This window comes from Lachnellula hyalina, assembly GCF_007821495.1.
Source record: "Lachnellula hyalina strain CBS 185.66 chromosome Unknown contig00041, whole genome shotgun sequence".
Classification (NCBI taxonomy): domain Eukaryota; kingdom Fungi; phylum Ascomycota; class Leotiomycetes; order Helotiales; family Lachnaceae; genus Lachnellula; species Lachnellula hyalina.
This window is the reverse complement of record NW_022157155.1, coordinates 6,352-20,170: the sequence shown is the minus strand read 5'-3', so window position 1 is coordinate 20,170 and position 13,819 is coordinate 6,352. Positions and strand designations below refer to the sequence as shown.

Sequence of the window (13,819 nt, the reverse complement as noted above, 5' to 3'; positions counted from 1 at the left end):
TGTGAACATCCAACTCCACTTCTGAAAGAAAAATACTTGGAGAGGTACCGGTAACAGCAGAACAACAGCGCGGGGCCATTTTCGTATATACTGTCTGAAAGAACAACAAACTTCGCGTGCTGAGCTAAGCTACTCGTACAGGGGGTAATTCCTAGCTTTCAGGCGTTGGAAGGCTTAGCTCTTTTAGCGTCCCAAATCCCACCTCAGCGCTGCCAACTTCGGCTTGGACCCCCGCAGGATCGAGATACAGCTCCAGTCTTAGCTACTTCGAGCATGCGCTTGGACGAGGATAACTTAATTTGTTACAGTAGTACGTGACAGAGAACTATTTCCATAACGGTCGGTCCTTGTACTCGTGCTCGTGCTTACCTAGAAATTCTGCTTGGCTTGCGGCTGATTAGGCCTAAAAGTTGTTGATTAACCATCCGCCAACTTTCAGCGGGCTTCTGTAGGGGACAGGAGAGGATTCGCTGGCATAACTAGAATCGGGATGCTGATAGCCACGACGAATGCGCCTTGCGCTGCGTTGTGAGCTAATTTCAACAACTTGCAGAGTCCATGTGTCAGCGGAACTGGGTCAGCTCTCGAATTCCTTGTTGCATCGCGATTTCTCTGATCATGGAAACTTCCTAGATGCAAAACAGGTGAAAAGAGAGTAAGTGTGACTGCATGTGCAGCTTCTGATTGTATCACCAGTATGCGATATCCTTCAGGGCAGGGCAAGGGTAGTCGTAAAACCCTTACACTGCACCTCGCCTCGCGTTGATAGAGATACCCCGCCCCCTTTTGCTGTTGTGTTGACCAAGCGAGCTTCAACGCCATACCAACCACCACCACGCCAGTCTCCGTTCTGAATGAGATCTCCTACTCATATCTCCCGCATTCTAATACATATGCCCCTGCTAGATAACGGACTTCACGAGGAAAGTCGAAGTGGCTAGCACAATTGAAGAAAATTGGAAGGGAGAACGTTGAAGTCACAAGAGAGATGCGACATGTTTGTGCTGCAAATTCATTTGCTGAACGCCAGTCTTCTAAACAGCGTGACAGTTTTCCACATGTAATTCGATGCATCTGCCTACTTTATTCTGCCAAGCCATTGTTTACGGTCACCTTCACCACAAGCAATAGTACAACCGTCCACATGGATGATTTCACTGCTCAGACTCGACGACTAGCTTTCCGTTCACCTGAGCCTCCATTCAGGTCGGCTTTCCAAACACCAGTTTCTCGTACCCCATAATCATTACGATCGGATCTTCAGACATGAATTTGGCGGCGTCCTCAAGGAATTATCAGCATTTTCTAATCGACAAGGGGTACCTAAGGGAAGAGAGCATACCGGCAGTCCACTTTTGAAAACCCTCATCGGCAAGAAGATCCTTCCAATCCTGCACAGACTCAACGAATACTTCTGCAATGCCATCGAAATCGAGAACACCCATCGTGCCCATGTTAAATTCCTCGGCCGTTGCCTTGAGGTCCGGGGTAATGTGAGTCTAGTTTGAATATGTCAGATGGCGTTCTAGAACATCCTTTTTATCCCATCTTGCATGTATGCATATATTTCTAAGGGACTAAAATAGAGTATAAAAAGTCTACTCAAGAAAATATGGGCAAAACACGTACCTGGATGTACCTCTTAACTTTTTCGCCAAAGAGGGTCTTCATTGCGGCAGGACCGTGAACGTTAATCCAATAGTCGTGGAACTCCTCAACGGTGATTTCAGGAAGCTTCTTGACGAAGATCATGATCTTGATGTAATTGGGCTTGATATCCGTCATGGTTGTGGTGTTGTTGTTTGAGGGTGTTGGAGATCTTGTTTTATGGTCGTTTAGGAGAGAAAGAAGGAACGAGAAGTGGGGTAACAGCAGCTTATACACATTTGTATATCGTGTGCAACAGTAGACCTGATTCCCGGTTTCGGAGCTCAAGAACAAGACATTATGTTCTTGACCGGCATGCATTCAATTCCGGCGGTGGTAGTTGATGGTTCTTGCCGTTTTTCGGATAGGATTCTCCGGTACATTGAATGCAAAGCAAAACTATAGAAGTACTGTTTTGAAAGCCTAAAATTTGTTGTAACAGTAGCATATAGTGTTACATTAGACAAACAGAATGTAGATAGAAGCAGCCGAAAGTTATGAATCTAGACAAAATGGATGTGGCTGTGAGATAGGAGGCTAATTCGTATAACATCACCAAGGTGAAAGTGATAGTTCGACATAGTATCAATCTAATATCTCACATCCACTCCTTAGAAGATAAGGAATCATCACGCACTGTGAATACTAGTGTTGATTTTGGTAAATAATAGTGAATTGAGTATGACCATGTCACAAATTCTCCAAGATGAAGAGCACCGAAAGAGTACATTGCTGATAGACTATAGCCCAGCAAATGAGTATGAAGCTGAGACACTGGGCTCAAAACCCATTTCATGATGGAAAGACTTTGATTACGCATAGATCATTCCTGCTCTCCCAGCGGGTCCAAACTCAATTATTCTTCATATTTCCAATCGTCCCATTTCTTGTACTACTTCCCCTCCTCCGACTCATCCCACGCCTTCTGCTTCGCAATCATTATTTCCCTTTCGTAATGCCTGATTTCCGGATCACAGTCATTACACCTCCAATGGTTGCATTTTTGCAGGTTATTCATGCCTTTGCAGTAGTCATGCGGTACTCTGTTGGCGGTAAAGCACTACTAGTTGTTAACTATCGCATTATGGGTACTTTAGGAGTTGAACTCACCTGGCAGCAACCCCAAGTTATGTATTTTTCAATTTGAAGATTGTCGTTGCTCGTGGAACCAGTGTCTTTCTGCAGTGCACCATCCTCCTTCCTCGGGCCCGCACTCCCTGTGGTAGCGGTAGACTTATTTGGCGTGATCTCCTTTGTTGCAGTATTATTCGACGGCCCCGCAGAAGTGTCTTTCCCACGTGTTGTCTCCTGCTTAGCCGGCACTTCTTTCTTAAAAAATCCACGCATTTCAAAAGGCTTTGGTGTTCGGTGCGATCACTTGATGTTGTTGGAGGGTAATACAACGAGGACGATTCCACATTTAGCTTGAAACTTAGAAATTCGAGGAATAATCTTAATAGAATGTCCAATGTTTTTTATGCTTTTATAGGTCTTTGTCATATTCACAGAACTAATCCGAGTCAATCCAACATTGTGAAAGCTCTTTGTTTGCCTATGCGCAGCCCTGAATTGTAAATCACTTCCTGTGAGGTGAACTCTTAATCATCAATCATGCGTTACCATATTGATCATAAGATCAGACAGTTTGCGAGCGAGTGAATATTCTTCGACAGGATTTAAGGGGGTGGTTCGCTTAAAACCCTTACTACCTGGACTTCCTGATTGAAACCTACAACGATGTGAATCGAAGCTCTCATATGAGCCCAACAATACTACTCCACCAACTCCAAGATTTGGAACCTTCACTGAGCAAAAGTATGTAATTGCGGCTACACTTTAGCACTTTCTGGAGGAACTGAGAATCACGTGGTGACGCGTTTCGGGTCAACCTTTTATGGGACAGCCACCCGCTCAAAAGATATACGGCGTAACTTACACCTCTAAGAGATATTATATCTTCTCCTACAATCAATCACAAGATAAAGCCACTTCGTCTTTCCATACCACCCTGTCAGGAGTATGCCATACACGTGATGATGGAAGCAGGTGTTAGGATGAAGGCCAGCTTGCCGACGAAATAGCTTCAGATTCCGGGTTTTCCCCCTCTTCACCCTTTGTGAGAGTAAAAACTGCCATGTCACAACTCTCAATTTTACACACCTTTTTCACATGATACCAAGAGCTCTGACTTAATTAATCTCCATTCCATTCTCAGATGATATGACCAAAGCTACCGCAAATGCTCTTTATCGACCAATCATACAAAACTCCATTTATACCTATGCCATTGCCATGCCGCAGTGAAGATTGCCCACCCGTCAAATCGATAGACTACCCCAAGTGAAACTCCACGCCGGCCTTTTCCTCAAACTCCATATGTGATACTTATACACTCCCTTTTACCCTTCACTTCAACTCACTATTCATCTTTCATCTTGAAGTTTGCACTTCCTCGTAGAACTCGAATTTCCCCTTTCATTTTGGAATAGACACAGGTAGACTAGGCGGACCCATTTGCATCCTCTTGGGATCCCTGCTATCAGCAACCTCACCTTCCGGCGCGCGTTTCTTAGCAGCTTCTTTCTCTTTCTGCGCCGCCGCGCGCCGTGCTTTGTCTTTACGCTCGTTTTCCTTGCGTAGGGCTTTGGATTCAAATTCGTGCCAGTCACCATCGAGTGCTGCGAGTCTATTTATTGCGTTAGCAAACACCATTGTCATTACAGTAGGGAAAGGGGTGTAAGAAAGGAGGACATACTCATGAACTTGCCTCGGCATCGGCTCTTCAGTAGCAAAGTACGGGTGATCGAGTACCTCAGACGCAGAAGGGCGCTTAGCGGGATCGTAATGGAACATAGCTTCCAAGAGCTCGTACGCAGCGGGCGTGACGCGCTCTTTGTATTTCTCTGCGAAGACGTTGGGACGTCTGGTAGAAGGCCGTAGGAGCTCAAACCAGGCCATGTCGACGAGGCCTGGCCAGTCTGTTTTGTTGGGTGTTCCGAGGATGGCGTATATCTTTTCGAGTTGGCTGATCTCGCCGCCGTCGCCAGGGAAGATGGCGTGGCGAGTAAAGATTTCGACGAGGACACAGGCGGCGCTCCAGATATCAACTGCTGGCCCGTACTGTGTCTCGCCGAGCAGTAGCTCTGGTGAACGGTACCAGATTGTGATCACTCGGTTGGTGTAATCCAGCTGCCGACGTTTAGCATAAAAGCGTGCAAGACCGAAATCTGCAATCTTCAGTTGTCCATCCTTGCTAACGAGGATGTTTGCCGCCTTGATATCACGGTGAAGAACACCACGTCGGTGAAGGTAGTCGAGTCCTTCAAAGAGTTGTTTGGCCAAATGCTTTTTGTGGGCGGGCTCGAGTTTAAAGGAGGGATGATTGAGTAATCCAGTGAGGTCGTGTGAAAGATATTCGAAGACCATGAAGCAATCGTTCTTCTCCACCATGACCTCATGTAAATTGACAATATTGGCGTGCTTCAAGGATTGAAGTAGCTTGATTTCCCGTACGGCAGTAACAGGGAATCCGTCTCGTTCTCCTTCCATCCGGATCTTCTTCAAAGCGACGAGATCTTTGGTGTACACGTGGATAGCCTTGAAAACTTTGCCATATGTTCCTGAGCCAACAACAGACTCGTTACCAGGCTTTCGATAATATACAGAATCGGATTTCTTGAAATCTTCGGGAAGGACTTTTAGTGCCTTTCGACGTCTCATAATCTTCTTGACCATTCGCGTTGTGGGAGTAGGTGCAGGTTCGCGATTTTCTGCCCGCCTCACCGATGCTGGCTCGGTTGGGATTCCTCGAGACGGCGGGCCTCGGGAGCGTTCAGGACTGACTTGCACATCTTTGCGAGTCGGCCCTACGGTCAACTTCTGAGAAATCTCTGGCTTCGGCACGGTGGCGGGTTTGGCCGCACCTTTGAATGCAAAACTGAATCCTTTTCTCGAAGAGTTCTGTTGGCTCTGCGGTCCAGTGGGAGTGGGCTTGCTTGGTGGCGGCATTTCCTCCTCGTCTTTCTTCTTGCTATCCGCCTTATCTTCTACCTGCAATTCTTTAGAAGGTCTGAAAAGGTCATCGGCTTCCTCTTCTTCTTCCGGTTGAGATTTGTATTGGGGAGTGCCCTCTTGGGAACCGGATTGTGGTGGATACTGCTGCTGAGGAGATGCATGTTGGGGCGTGACATTCCCCGAGTTGCTATGCTGCCCTCTGCCTGCTCCGCCAGAGTTCCATTGAGTGTTTTGAAAATGGTTACCACCGCGCCCACGATGGTCACCTCGCCCACCACGGTTATTGAAATGGTTGCCTCGAAATCCTCGCTGAGAACCACGGAAGTTTGATTGATATGGCTGGTTCATTGGACCGGAGGGAGTATGGTAAGGAGGAGATTGAGATTGATTGTTATAGTATTGACCTTGAGGTCCGTTAGGGGTAGCATAATTAGGTTGCTGTTGGTAATTTTGAGGGTATTGGCTGTGTCATGTTAGAACTCAAACAATGGGCCCAAAGATATATGACTTACGGTTGAGGAGAATACTGTTGCTGCCCGCCCCAGTTGCCTCTTCCAGCAGAATACGGAGAATGTGCTTGAGGTGATCCTTGGTAAGAATTTGGGGTCATATGATGTTGTGGAGACTGTGAGTATTGTCGAGGATCTACTTGAGGGCCCTGGTTATACTGTGGTTTCAGTGGGAAAGCAGCCTGCATTTGTTGATGCGGGTTGTAGCCTTGTTGTCCACCATAGAAGCCTCTTCCGGCCATCTTATCTGATTTGACCTCGATGCTGTTAGCACCAGAAGCAGCACCAGAGGTCCTTGCCCCTTTTACTTCGATACTATTTGCGCCTGACGCGGCAGGCTTTCCACCTTTCGGTTGCGGCTTAGGCTTGCCAGGGCGATACTCGTCTCGCGATGAAGGTGATGGCGGTGGTCTTCCTCCTCTGTCTCTCTTGGGTGACTGCCCTCGAGCGGCTTTCGGTCCTCTAGGTGCTGGCGGCGATTCTTGGCGAGAGCGATTCGCTGGTTCGTAGCGATCGATATCAGGCGATTGGCGGCCGTTATGTGAAGACTGCTCTCTCCTCCGTTCCGTATCTTTTGGTTTGTTGCTGTTATAAGGCGATCTCTCGCGTGGCTTTTGAAAGTGTGCTGGTGGCGGAGAACGATTCCTTCGAGAGTCGTTATCGCGATGTGAAGGCGACCTATGACGGCCGAAATCGTGTCTTTCGAGTCTATCACGTCTTGGACTCGGCGAACGTCCGCGTCTGTCAAATGCTTTGGACTCTCGATATTGTTTAGGCTTTCCCTCTCCTCGAATATCAATAGACCGGCGCTCCGGTGATCGTCTTCGTGGTGGAGGTGGGGAGAGCGCTCTGTGCCTCCTCTCAGGTCGCAATGATCCTGCGTCGGGGTACAGTGGGCTTTGGGATGGAGCTCGTCTCGAGTTTTTGTGGTGGTTACGGGGCGGCGAAGGGCTTCGACTCTTCCGACGTTTGCTTGACGATGGCGAAGGGTGAGTAGTGCTACGTTTTGACTTGTCAGAGCCTCGCGTGTCCAGCAAGAGCTCTCTGCCTCTGTTCTTCTCCCTCACTGCCTCCCCCTCTCTCCTTGGTGATCGTGAAGGTCTCCTCCTATGCTCGGGGGCGCGATCGCGACTTCGTTCGTGTTGTGCGATAGATCTGGTATTGCCTGGACTGCGTTCTCTACCTTTGGGCTCCCTATCGCTCTCGTGGCGACGTACTGTAGGTGATCGCGATCTTCTTTGGCGGGTGACTCCTCGATCAACTCTACCTCGGTCTCTGCGGTCGTCACCGGAGATCCAACTGTCTTTCATTGCGACATACCGGGCTGGAGAATGTTGTGGGGGAGAGGTTGATAGGAGGTTTGGCATCGATTTTGAAGTTGCAAAGGTTAAAGGTGGTCCGCCCATTGCTTAGCGCGAAATTGCATGGATGCGTCGCCGTCTCTCCCTCAGCGGCACCGGATTGCATGGAAAAGGAATAAAGAGGGAGTGAAAATGTAACATAAACAACGCGATAGATGGAAATGAACAACTGTATGATAGAAGAGAACCCAGAATTGCGACGCGTCTGTTGTTTGTTTCGTTGTTATCCAGGTCGATCGACTCACTGTGGTTTTGCTCGGGAAAGCTACCGCACCTTTCGGTTCGAGATGTTGAATCCCCAAGTGCGGCTCCCAAAATCGGAGCACCTCGCTGCCGTCTCTCTTGTCCCTCAACGTGCCTTTCGGTGGCGTATTACATATTGAAGTCACACGAGCATGCAAATTATCTACGGTGCGCACAAGGCGCAGGAAAAGTCATCGACAGCAGAATAAACCCGTCCCTCCCACTTCAGTGGATACCGATGCGGCTCTGCGCATCAATTCATAGAATCGAGAAAAGACTCGACAGCAACGTTCTGGTCATGGCTCCTAATACTGCATCCAATATAGTGCAATTTAGCATCCCCTTTTCGCTAGCACAATCTGTGTGAAGCCTGTTGCACTCTCAGGTGATCGCCGTGATAGGTAGGCACTTGGTGTGGTAATGATAGGCGCGCCTCGAGACTTTGCCTCCTTTGTCGCCTCACAGCCTTTGAAGAGTATTTGCACGTTTGCACGTCTGTAGAGATATCTCAACAATATCGCATGGGAAAGTGTGGCATCGATCAGAATCCTAAGAGTGTAGCTGCTCCATGATTAAGAATGCAGTCTCGCTTCGTCCATGGGATTGGTTTCAAAAGTGACGCCTAGCTTCATGGCGATATATTCAGCATAGACGCAAGCCAAAATATTAGACTCATAGACAGCAATAATGGTGCTCTATGCCCACCAGTTGAAGACTTGGTGCCGACATTTGAGGGGCGGATTGAAAGCCGACAGTGGCGGCCGGGTCAAAAGAGCTCAAGCATGACAATACGCGTAGCCATATTCATACCTGTCAGACGACGTTCTCTGCAGACAATGTGAAGAGAGCCCTTAGCCCATAGCGCACAAGTATCAGCGATGAAGCTAATGCTGGGAACTTCGATGTCTCCGCTCAAGTAGGCAGCCTCGTGCCTCATTCAGTCCTGCAGCCTTGCTATATTCCCTCACCCGGGAAACATCAAAATAGTCAACGCGTATATGATTGAACCTGGGTGTTCATGACCTTGTTGTTGAAATGTATGACGGAATACGGTACAACACTCAGGTGCTACTTTCGAGAGCGACCGAGAGATATGTAGGAACCCCGATCGCCAAAACTTCATTTCGCATTCGCCCCCCCCCTTTTGTGTATCATTTCCGTAGCCATTGAGACAGTATATGGGCACAGTCCTTCTTGGAAGGTAGTGTCAGAGCACCTGAACGCCAGCGAGCTGTCCATGCTTCGCGGATGGGAACGCGAGGCTAGGGGCCTGCTCGATCTAGCATCCGCTGTGAGGAGGTGTTAGGAAAAGCTGTACTGTTTTTTTTCGTGAGAGTTAGGTATCATCCTGCCACCGTCTTTCCTTGTAATCTTGACGCTGTTTTTGAGGTTCCAGGCTTGTCGTCCGCTTGGGAAGGTTGGTGGAAGGTGTTCTGAGATATACACTTCAGCTAAGCTGAATCTGGCTAGTACAGATCCATGTGACCCTTCGCAACTTTGCAAGGTCGGAGAGTTTTTGAGCTCGCAGCTTTCCTACATTGACAACAAAACTTTTCCTCCCAAACCGACCATGAGAAAATACGCCTATGCTTCAAATACCTACCCTTGTTGGTGCTTCAAAAGTGGTCAATTATCTCCTCAATCAGCCCTCATCCATGCCGCTGTTTTCAGATGCTGCTTCCTGACAAAAGTTTAAGTCATCATGATTCGTACTCTCTAATCAGCACCATATTCGAATTATCCCAAGCAATTAGTGTATCTAGCGCAACATTCATTCGATTGATCAATGATTTCAATAATACATCTCCTTCGTTGCCACTATCTCTACTTTCCATTCGTGCCGTTCAGGTCCTCCAAATACATTTCTTCCTTTTTAGCTAGAAAGTTTGACTCAATAGTTTCAATTACTGCCCTGAATTTTGACGGCTAAAAGGGAGCTATTCGTTGGTCAAACTATAAATGCAATAATGCATAGAGGGTGCATTAGCATCAAAGTCCTATGGCCTGTCATGCAAACATGCGTGGCTGGCGTACCAGCTCACATGCAGGCCGATACGAATCAGGCTAATGCCTGATAAGGAAAAAGAAGGTTCAATGACCTGAAGCCAACGCAGAATGGAGGGTATACAATGCAATTAATGCGATTGATGTGCAAGTGGGTCTTTTGGGACCCTGCATAGTGTGTTTGGGGACAGAAGTTGTTGGTTAATCCTCGTATGGATGGACTATTTCTTCATTTTGAAGAAACGATGATTTTGCTGCCGGTACTTGGTGGCGGCCTGAAGTGGCATGCTAGAAGGGAGAGCTGTCAGTGTACAGTGCCTCGATTTGAAAGTTTCGGAGAAATTGATACGTGCAGTTCTCACTCAAGTGAAGACATATCCGTAGCATTGACTGTACCTTAATGTCTTCTTCTGAAGTCCACCAAGGCTCTCCTTGTTTCCATGGCAGCAAGGAATATATCCAAAGAAATGTTCTCAAAGTCAAAGCAGATCACTAAATAGTATCTAAGATTCCTATCCAACTGACTTAAGTCTAGACCGCCTGCTAGAGCCAAAGTTTATTTGTACAATATTTCAACAGGAAACGCCTTCAATGCATCTAAAACCAAGTTATAACTCTCTGATCAGAGCATGTAGCCTGCTCCGTTTATGCCTTCTCAAAAAGATACAAAATTCTGATGATGGTAAGAAAGACATGTTTAGCCAACCCTTTCCGGGCTAAAAGTACACACCCACCCATACAAAGCCGTCCCAGATGAAATCACAACGAATCAAGCAGATACGCAGTCTCATTCATTCCTCTAGCCCCAAGAGCCTTCGCAGCATCCGCACACAAAGCCTCAAACTCAATACCAGCGAATAAGTCCGTCTCGATTAGTTCAGGCGCCACAATCGTAGCCAGTGCGGTAATACCGCCAATGATAGCATCGCAAAGGAACTCGATAATACTACTGTTGCCGTCTACAGCCCAGGTAATCACGATGTTCATGTGCTGCAGACTCTTTTGATTGCTCTTGGCATCGAGGAATATGTCCAGGGGAAAGTAAAGTTAGCTGAACATCCATCTTCTCTAATTCAACCTGTTGGAAATGGCAAGTACATACTTATGTTATCAGCGGCGCTGCAAATTGTCATAGTGCTCGTACAAGTAAGTTCATCGTTGGCGGCCGGTTCGATAAAAAGCGGATCACGTTCTTCCAGCGATCTTCTCACGGGTGTGCCACCTTTACACCCAACAGTCTCAGTACTCTCATAAGTGTATTCCATATTCTGAGTACATCCGCCGACTGAGGTACAGGTCGGGCTGTCTGCTATGCCGCCAACGAGAGTGCAAGCTCGGCAGTTAGTGGCGTAGGTCGTAGTCGGGATTACAATAGGATCGGTTTTGTCTCCTTTTGGGGGGAGTGTGGTATATGCGCAGCTTTGTGAGTCGTCGGTTGGGTTGGCGACTGTGATGGGCGGGAGCGTAGTTGAACCGCAGATACAGCCAAGGGTGTCGATACTCGCCTCTGGATCTTCGTTTTGCATGGTGCAGCTTAGGGTTGGTTTTCCTGGGGCCAAGTTTCTAAACTCGAATAGGGGAACCGCGCGAGTCGTACCGACGACGTTCTCCAGTGTGGCTTTAAGGCCACCAATTTGGCTGTCCACCTTTGTTTCTAATGTCGTGAGTGCGTCTGGAAAAGTACCGACATCTATACTATCAATCCAATCCTTGACGTCTAATGATAGTATAGCCATGCCGCTCGGAGGAGAGGCCGAAGAGATGCATCTTGAAATCTGGACCCAACTGAAGGGAACGATAGGAAATGAAATGATTGATAGGGAAAGAAGTTACTGAAGACCAACTATTCATCCTGCCTGTAGTGAAAAGGTCTTATATACAAGCAAAACAGACATCAGAATGGGTCCCCACAATATACATCTATAAGCTTCATCAAAGCTATCAAATTGCACATACATCTTGAGCTTGGACATTGACAGTCATCGGGCCAGACTTCAATCGTAACAGAAATCCAATGAATGGTATGGCTCCACGAGAAACTCCATCTCAGTGTATGTTTAATTAGACATGTAGGATCCAGCACATGTATTCAAGTGGAAATCCCAGATGGATCTCAATAACAACATCCGATAAATTGGAGTACGTGAGATGCTAGCTGCCTTTGAGGATGGGAATCGAGTCACAATGAACCTCGTAATTGCTCGCGTTCCATAGCAGACTCACCTCCCTGCTCGAAGCTCAGGGTTGATTGAGCCTGTCATTTTCCTACCTAGTCGAAGTCCACAACTAGCCTAGGGTCGTAAGACTTTCAGGGTTGTACGAGAAAGACGGGTTAGTCTGAATTTCGATTCCTATGTATGGGGGCGATTGAGACGGGTGGAGAAGCTACAGAAGAGTGGGATGAATATATATCGCGTAGGGGAATTAAAGATAAGCGGCAGAGCAAGGCCCATTTCGAGTAAGAGATTTGAAACCATGACAAAGCACGAACTCGAGAACGGAGAGGGCTAAAATGATCACATTGCATATAAGTGTTGTGAAAATGTGGCAAGCTTTTGTATTATTATGGCTGAGGTTATAAGTAACTACAGCAGCGTGAAATCCTCTTCCGATACAAGCTAGCAGATTATGCTAAGCTGCGCCCCAAGGGTTGCAAATTATTTACGTGAGAAGTGTAACTATCGAAACATAAGCAAGCTGATGATTCCCTTCCATCTTCCGATGCGCCAAATGCCAAATGAATGTCATGTACTCCCGATCCTTCCTCTATAACCCATTATATCATGTCGATTGACTCATTGGGGGGAGAACAAAATGTTGAAAGTAACAAATTACAAGACCATGGCGAGACCAGCAACGGCGAGAGCACCGAGACCTGATCCGACCTTGGCACCGTTGTTGGCCTGGATTGGGCCAGTGGTGGTGGCGGCGGCGGATGGCGCAGTGGTGCTACCGACGGCTGCAGTGGTGCTACCGACAGCAACGACAGCTGGGGTAGGTGGGGTACCTGCAACTGTGGTCTCGACTGGGATGGTGGTGGTGCCAGATGTCAAGCTGTAGGTCGACGATCCGACAACCACGGTAGTGGAAGATGGGCAGTAGGTGGTCAGGTAGCTGGTGGAAACAGAGCTAACGGGGTATGATACAGTGCATGGGCAGTTGGTGATGGTGAGGGTCTGCGACGCGGTGGCAGTGTATGTCTGGTTGCCTTGGACAAGAGTGGTAGCAGCAGGGCAGACAGTCTGACAGCTTGTTAGCTGGTGATCAAATGGATTTCACGGGTGGTACATACGGTGTAAGCAGTAACAGAGGTGGTAACGTAGCTAACGTTGCCGACAACTGGAGGAATGCCACCGGTGGGGGCTGCAACGACTGGGACGGTGGTTGGCTTGGCGACTGGCTTGGTCAAGGTGCAAGGGCCTGGGGTTCAGATCAGTACGGTCGATCTAACACAGATCGGAGCATGGAAAACTTACAGTCGGTGATGGTGAGGGTCTCCGACGCGGTGGCAGTGTAGGTTACGCCGTTTTGGACAATGGTGGTAGCCTCTGGGCAGAAGGTGGTGATGGCGGTCACGACCTCGGTGGTAACAGTGGCATTGTAGTTGACTTGGCGAGGCATCTGGTTGAATGCGTTGGCGGCGGCGACAAGGCCAAAGACGGAGAGGATCTGAACAGACTTCATTCTTGCGGTGGGAAGTATTATTAAGTTTCGAAAACGAAAGTGATTCAGAAAATTATCTGATGGACAAGAACTGAGGTGAGGATTGTACTTTGTTGAGTGGGAACGAAAGTGTGTGAGTTGTTGATGTGGAAAAGAATGTTAAGAAGGAGGAGGAATGGGAGCATTTAAAGTGCATTCGAGTGGGTCCGTACACAGGCTAGAGGCTGGGCTGGTTGCGGTAGCTCACCTAGTCTGCCGTTGCGATGCCTGTCCCTGTTCCTGTCCTGGTGCGATGGGAAGGAACGACGGCGCTAGTAGGGCTAGCGGATAGAGTGGATATCCTTTAAAGCTGACGGGGGTTGGAGAATACGAGAAAAT

At 48.0% G+C, this 13,819-nt stretch overlaps 2 protein-coding genes across 2 annotated transcripts; both read right to left on the bottom strand.

The window, feature by feature from the left end:
- Nucleotides 1-4,122: 4,122 nt before the first annotated feature.
- lsk1 (CTD kinase subunit alpha) lies at nucleotides 4,123-7,480 on the bottom strand (the record flags this gene model as incomplete). Its single annotated transcript, XM_031148045.1, has 3 exons — nucleotides 4,123-4,333; nucleotides 4,403-6,124; nucleotides 6,174-7,480. The coding sequence occupies 3 exons, from the start codon at nucleotides 7,478-7,480 to the stop codon at nucleotides 4,123-4,125; spliced, it is 3,240 nt and encodes a 1,079-aa protein (XP_031006651.1).
- Nucleotides 7,481-12,609: 5,129 nt separating this feature from the next.
- Nucleotides 12,610-13,462, bottom strand: SED1 (Cell wall protein; the record flags this gene model as incomplete). The annotated part of the gene is made up of 3 exons (XM_031148044.1): nucleotides 12,610-13,020; nucleotides 13,071-13,198; nucleotides 13,255-13,462. The coding sequence occupies 3 exons, from the start codon at nucleotides 13,460-13,462 to the stop codon at nucleotides 12,610-12,612; spliced, it is 747 nt and encodes a 248-aa protein (XP_031006650.1).
- Nucleotides 13,463-13,819: the final 357 nt, after the last annotated feature.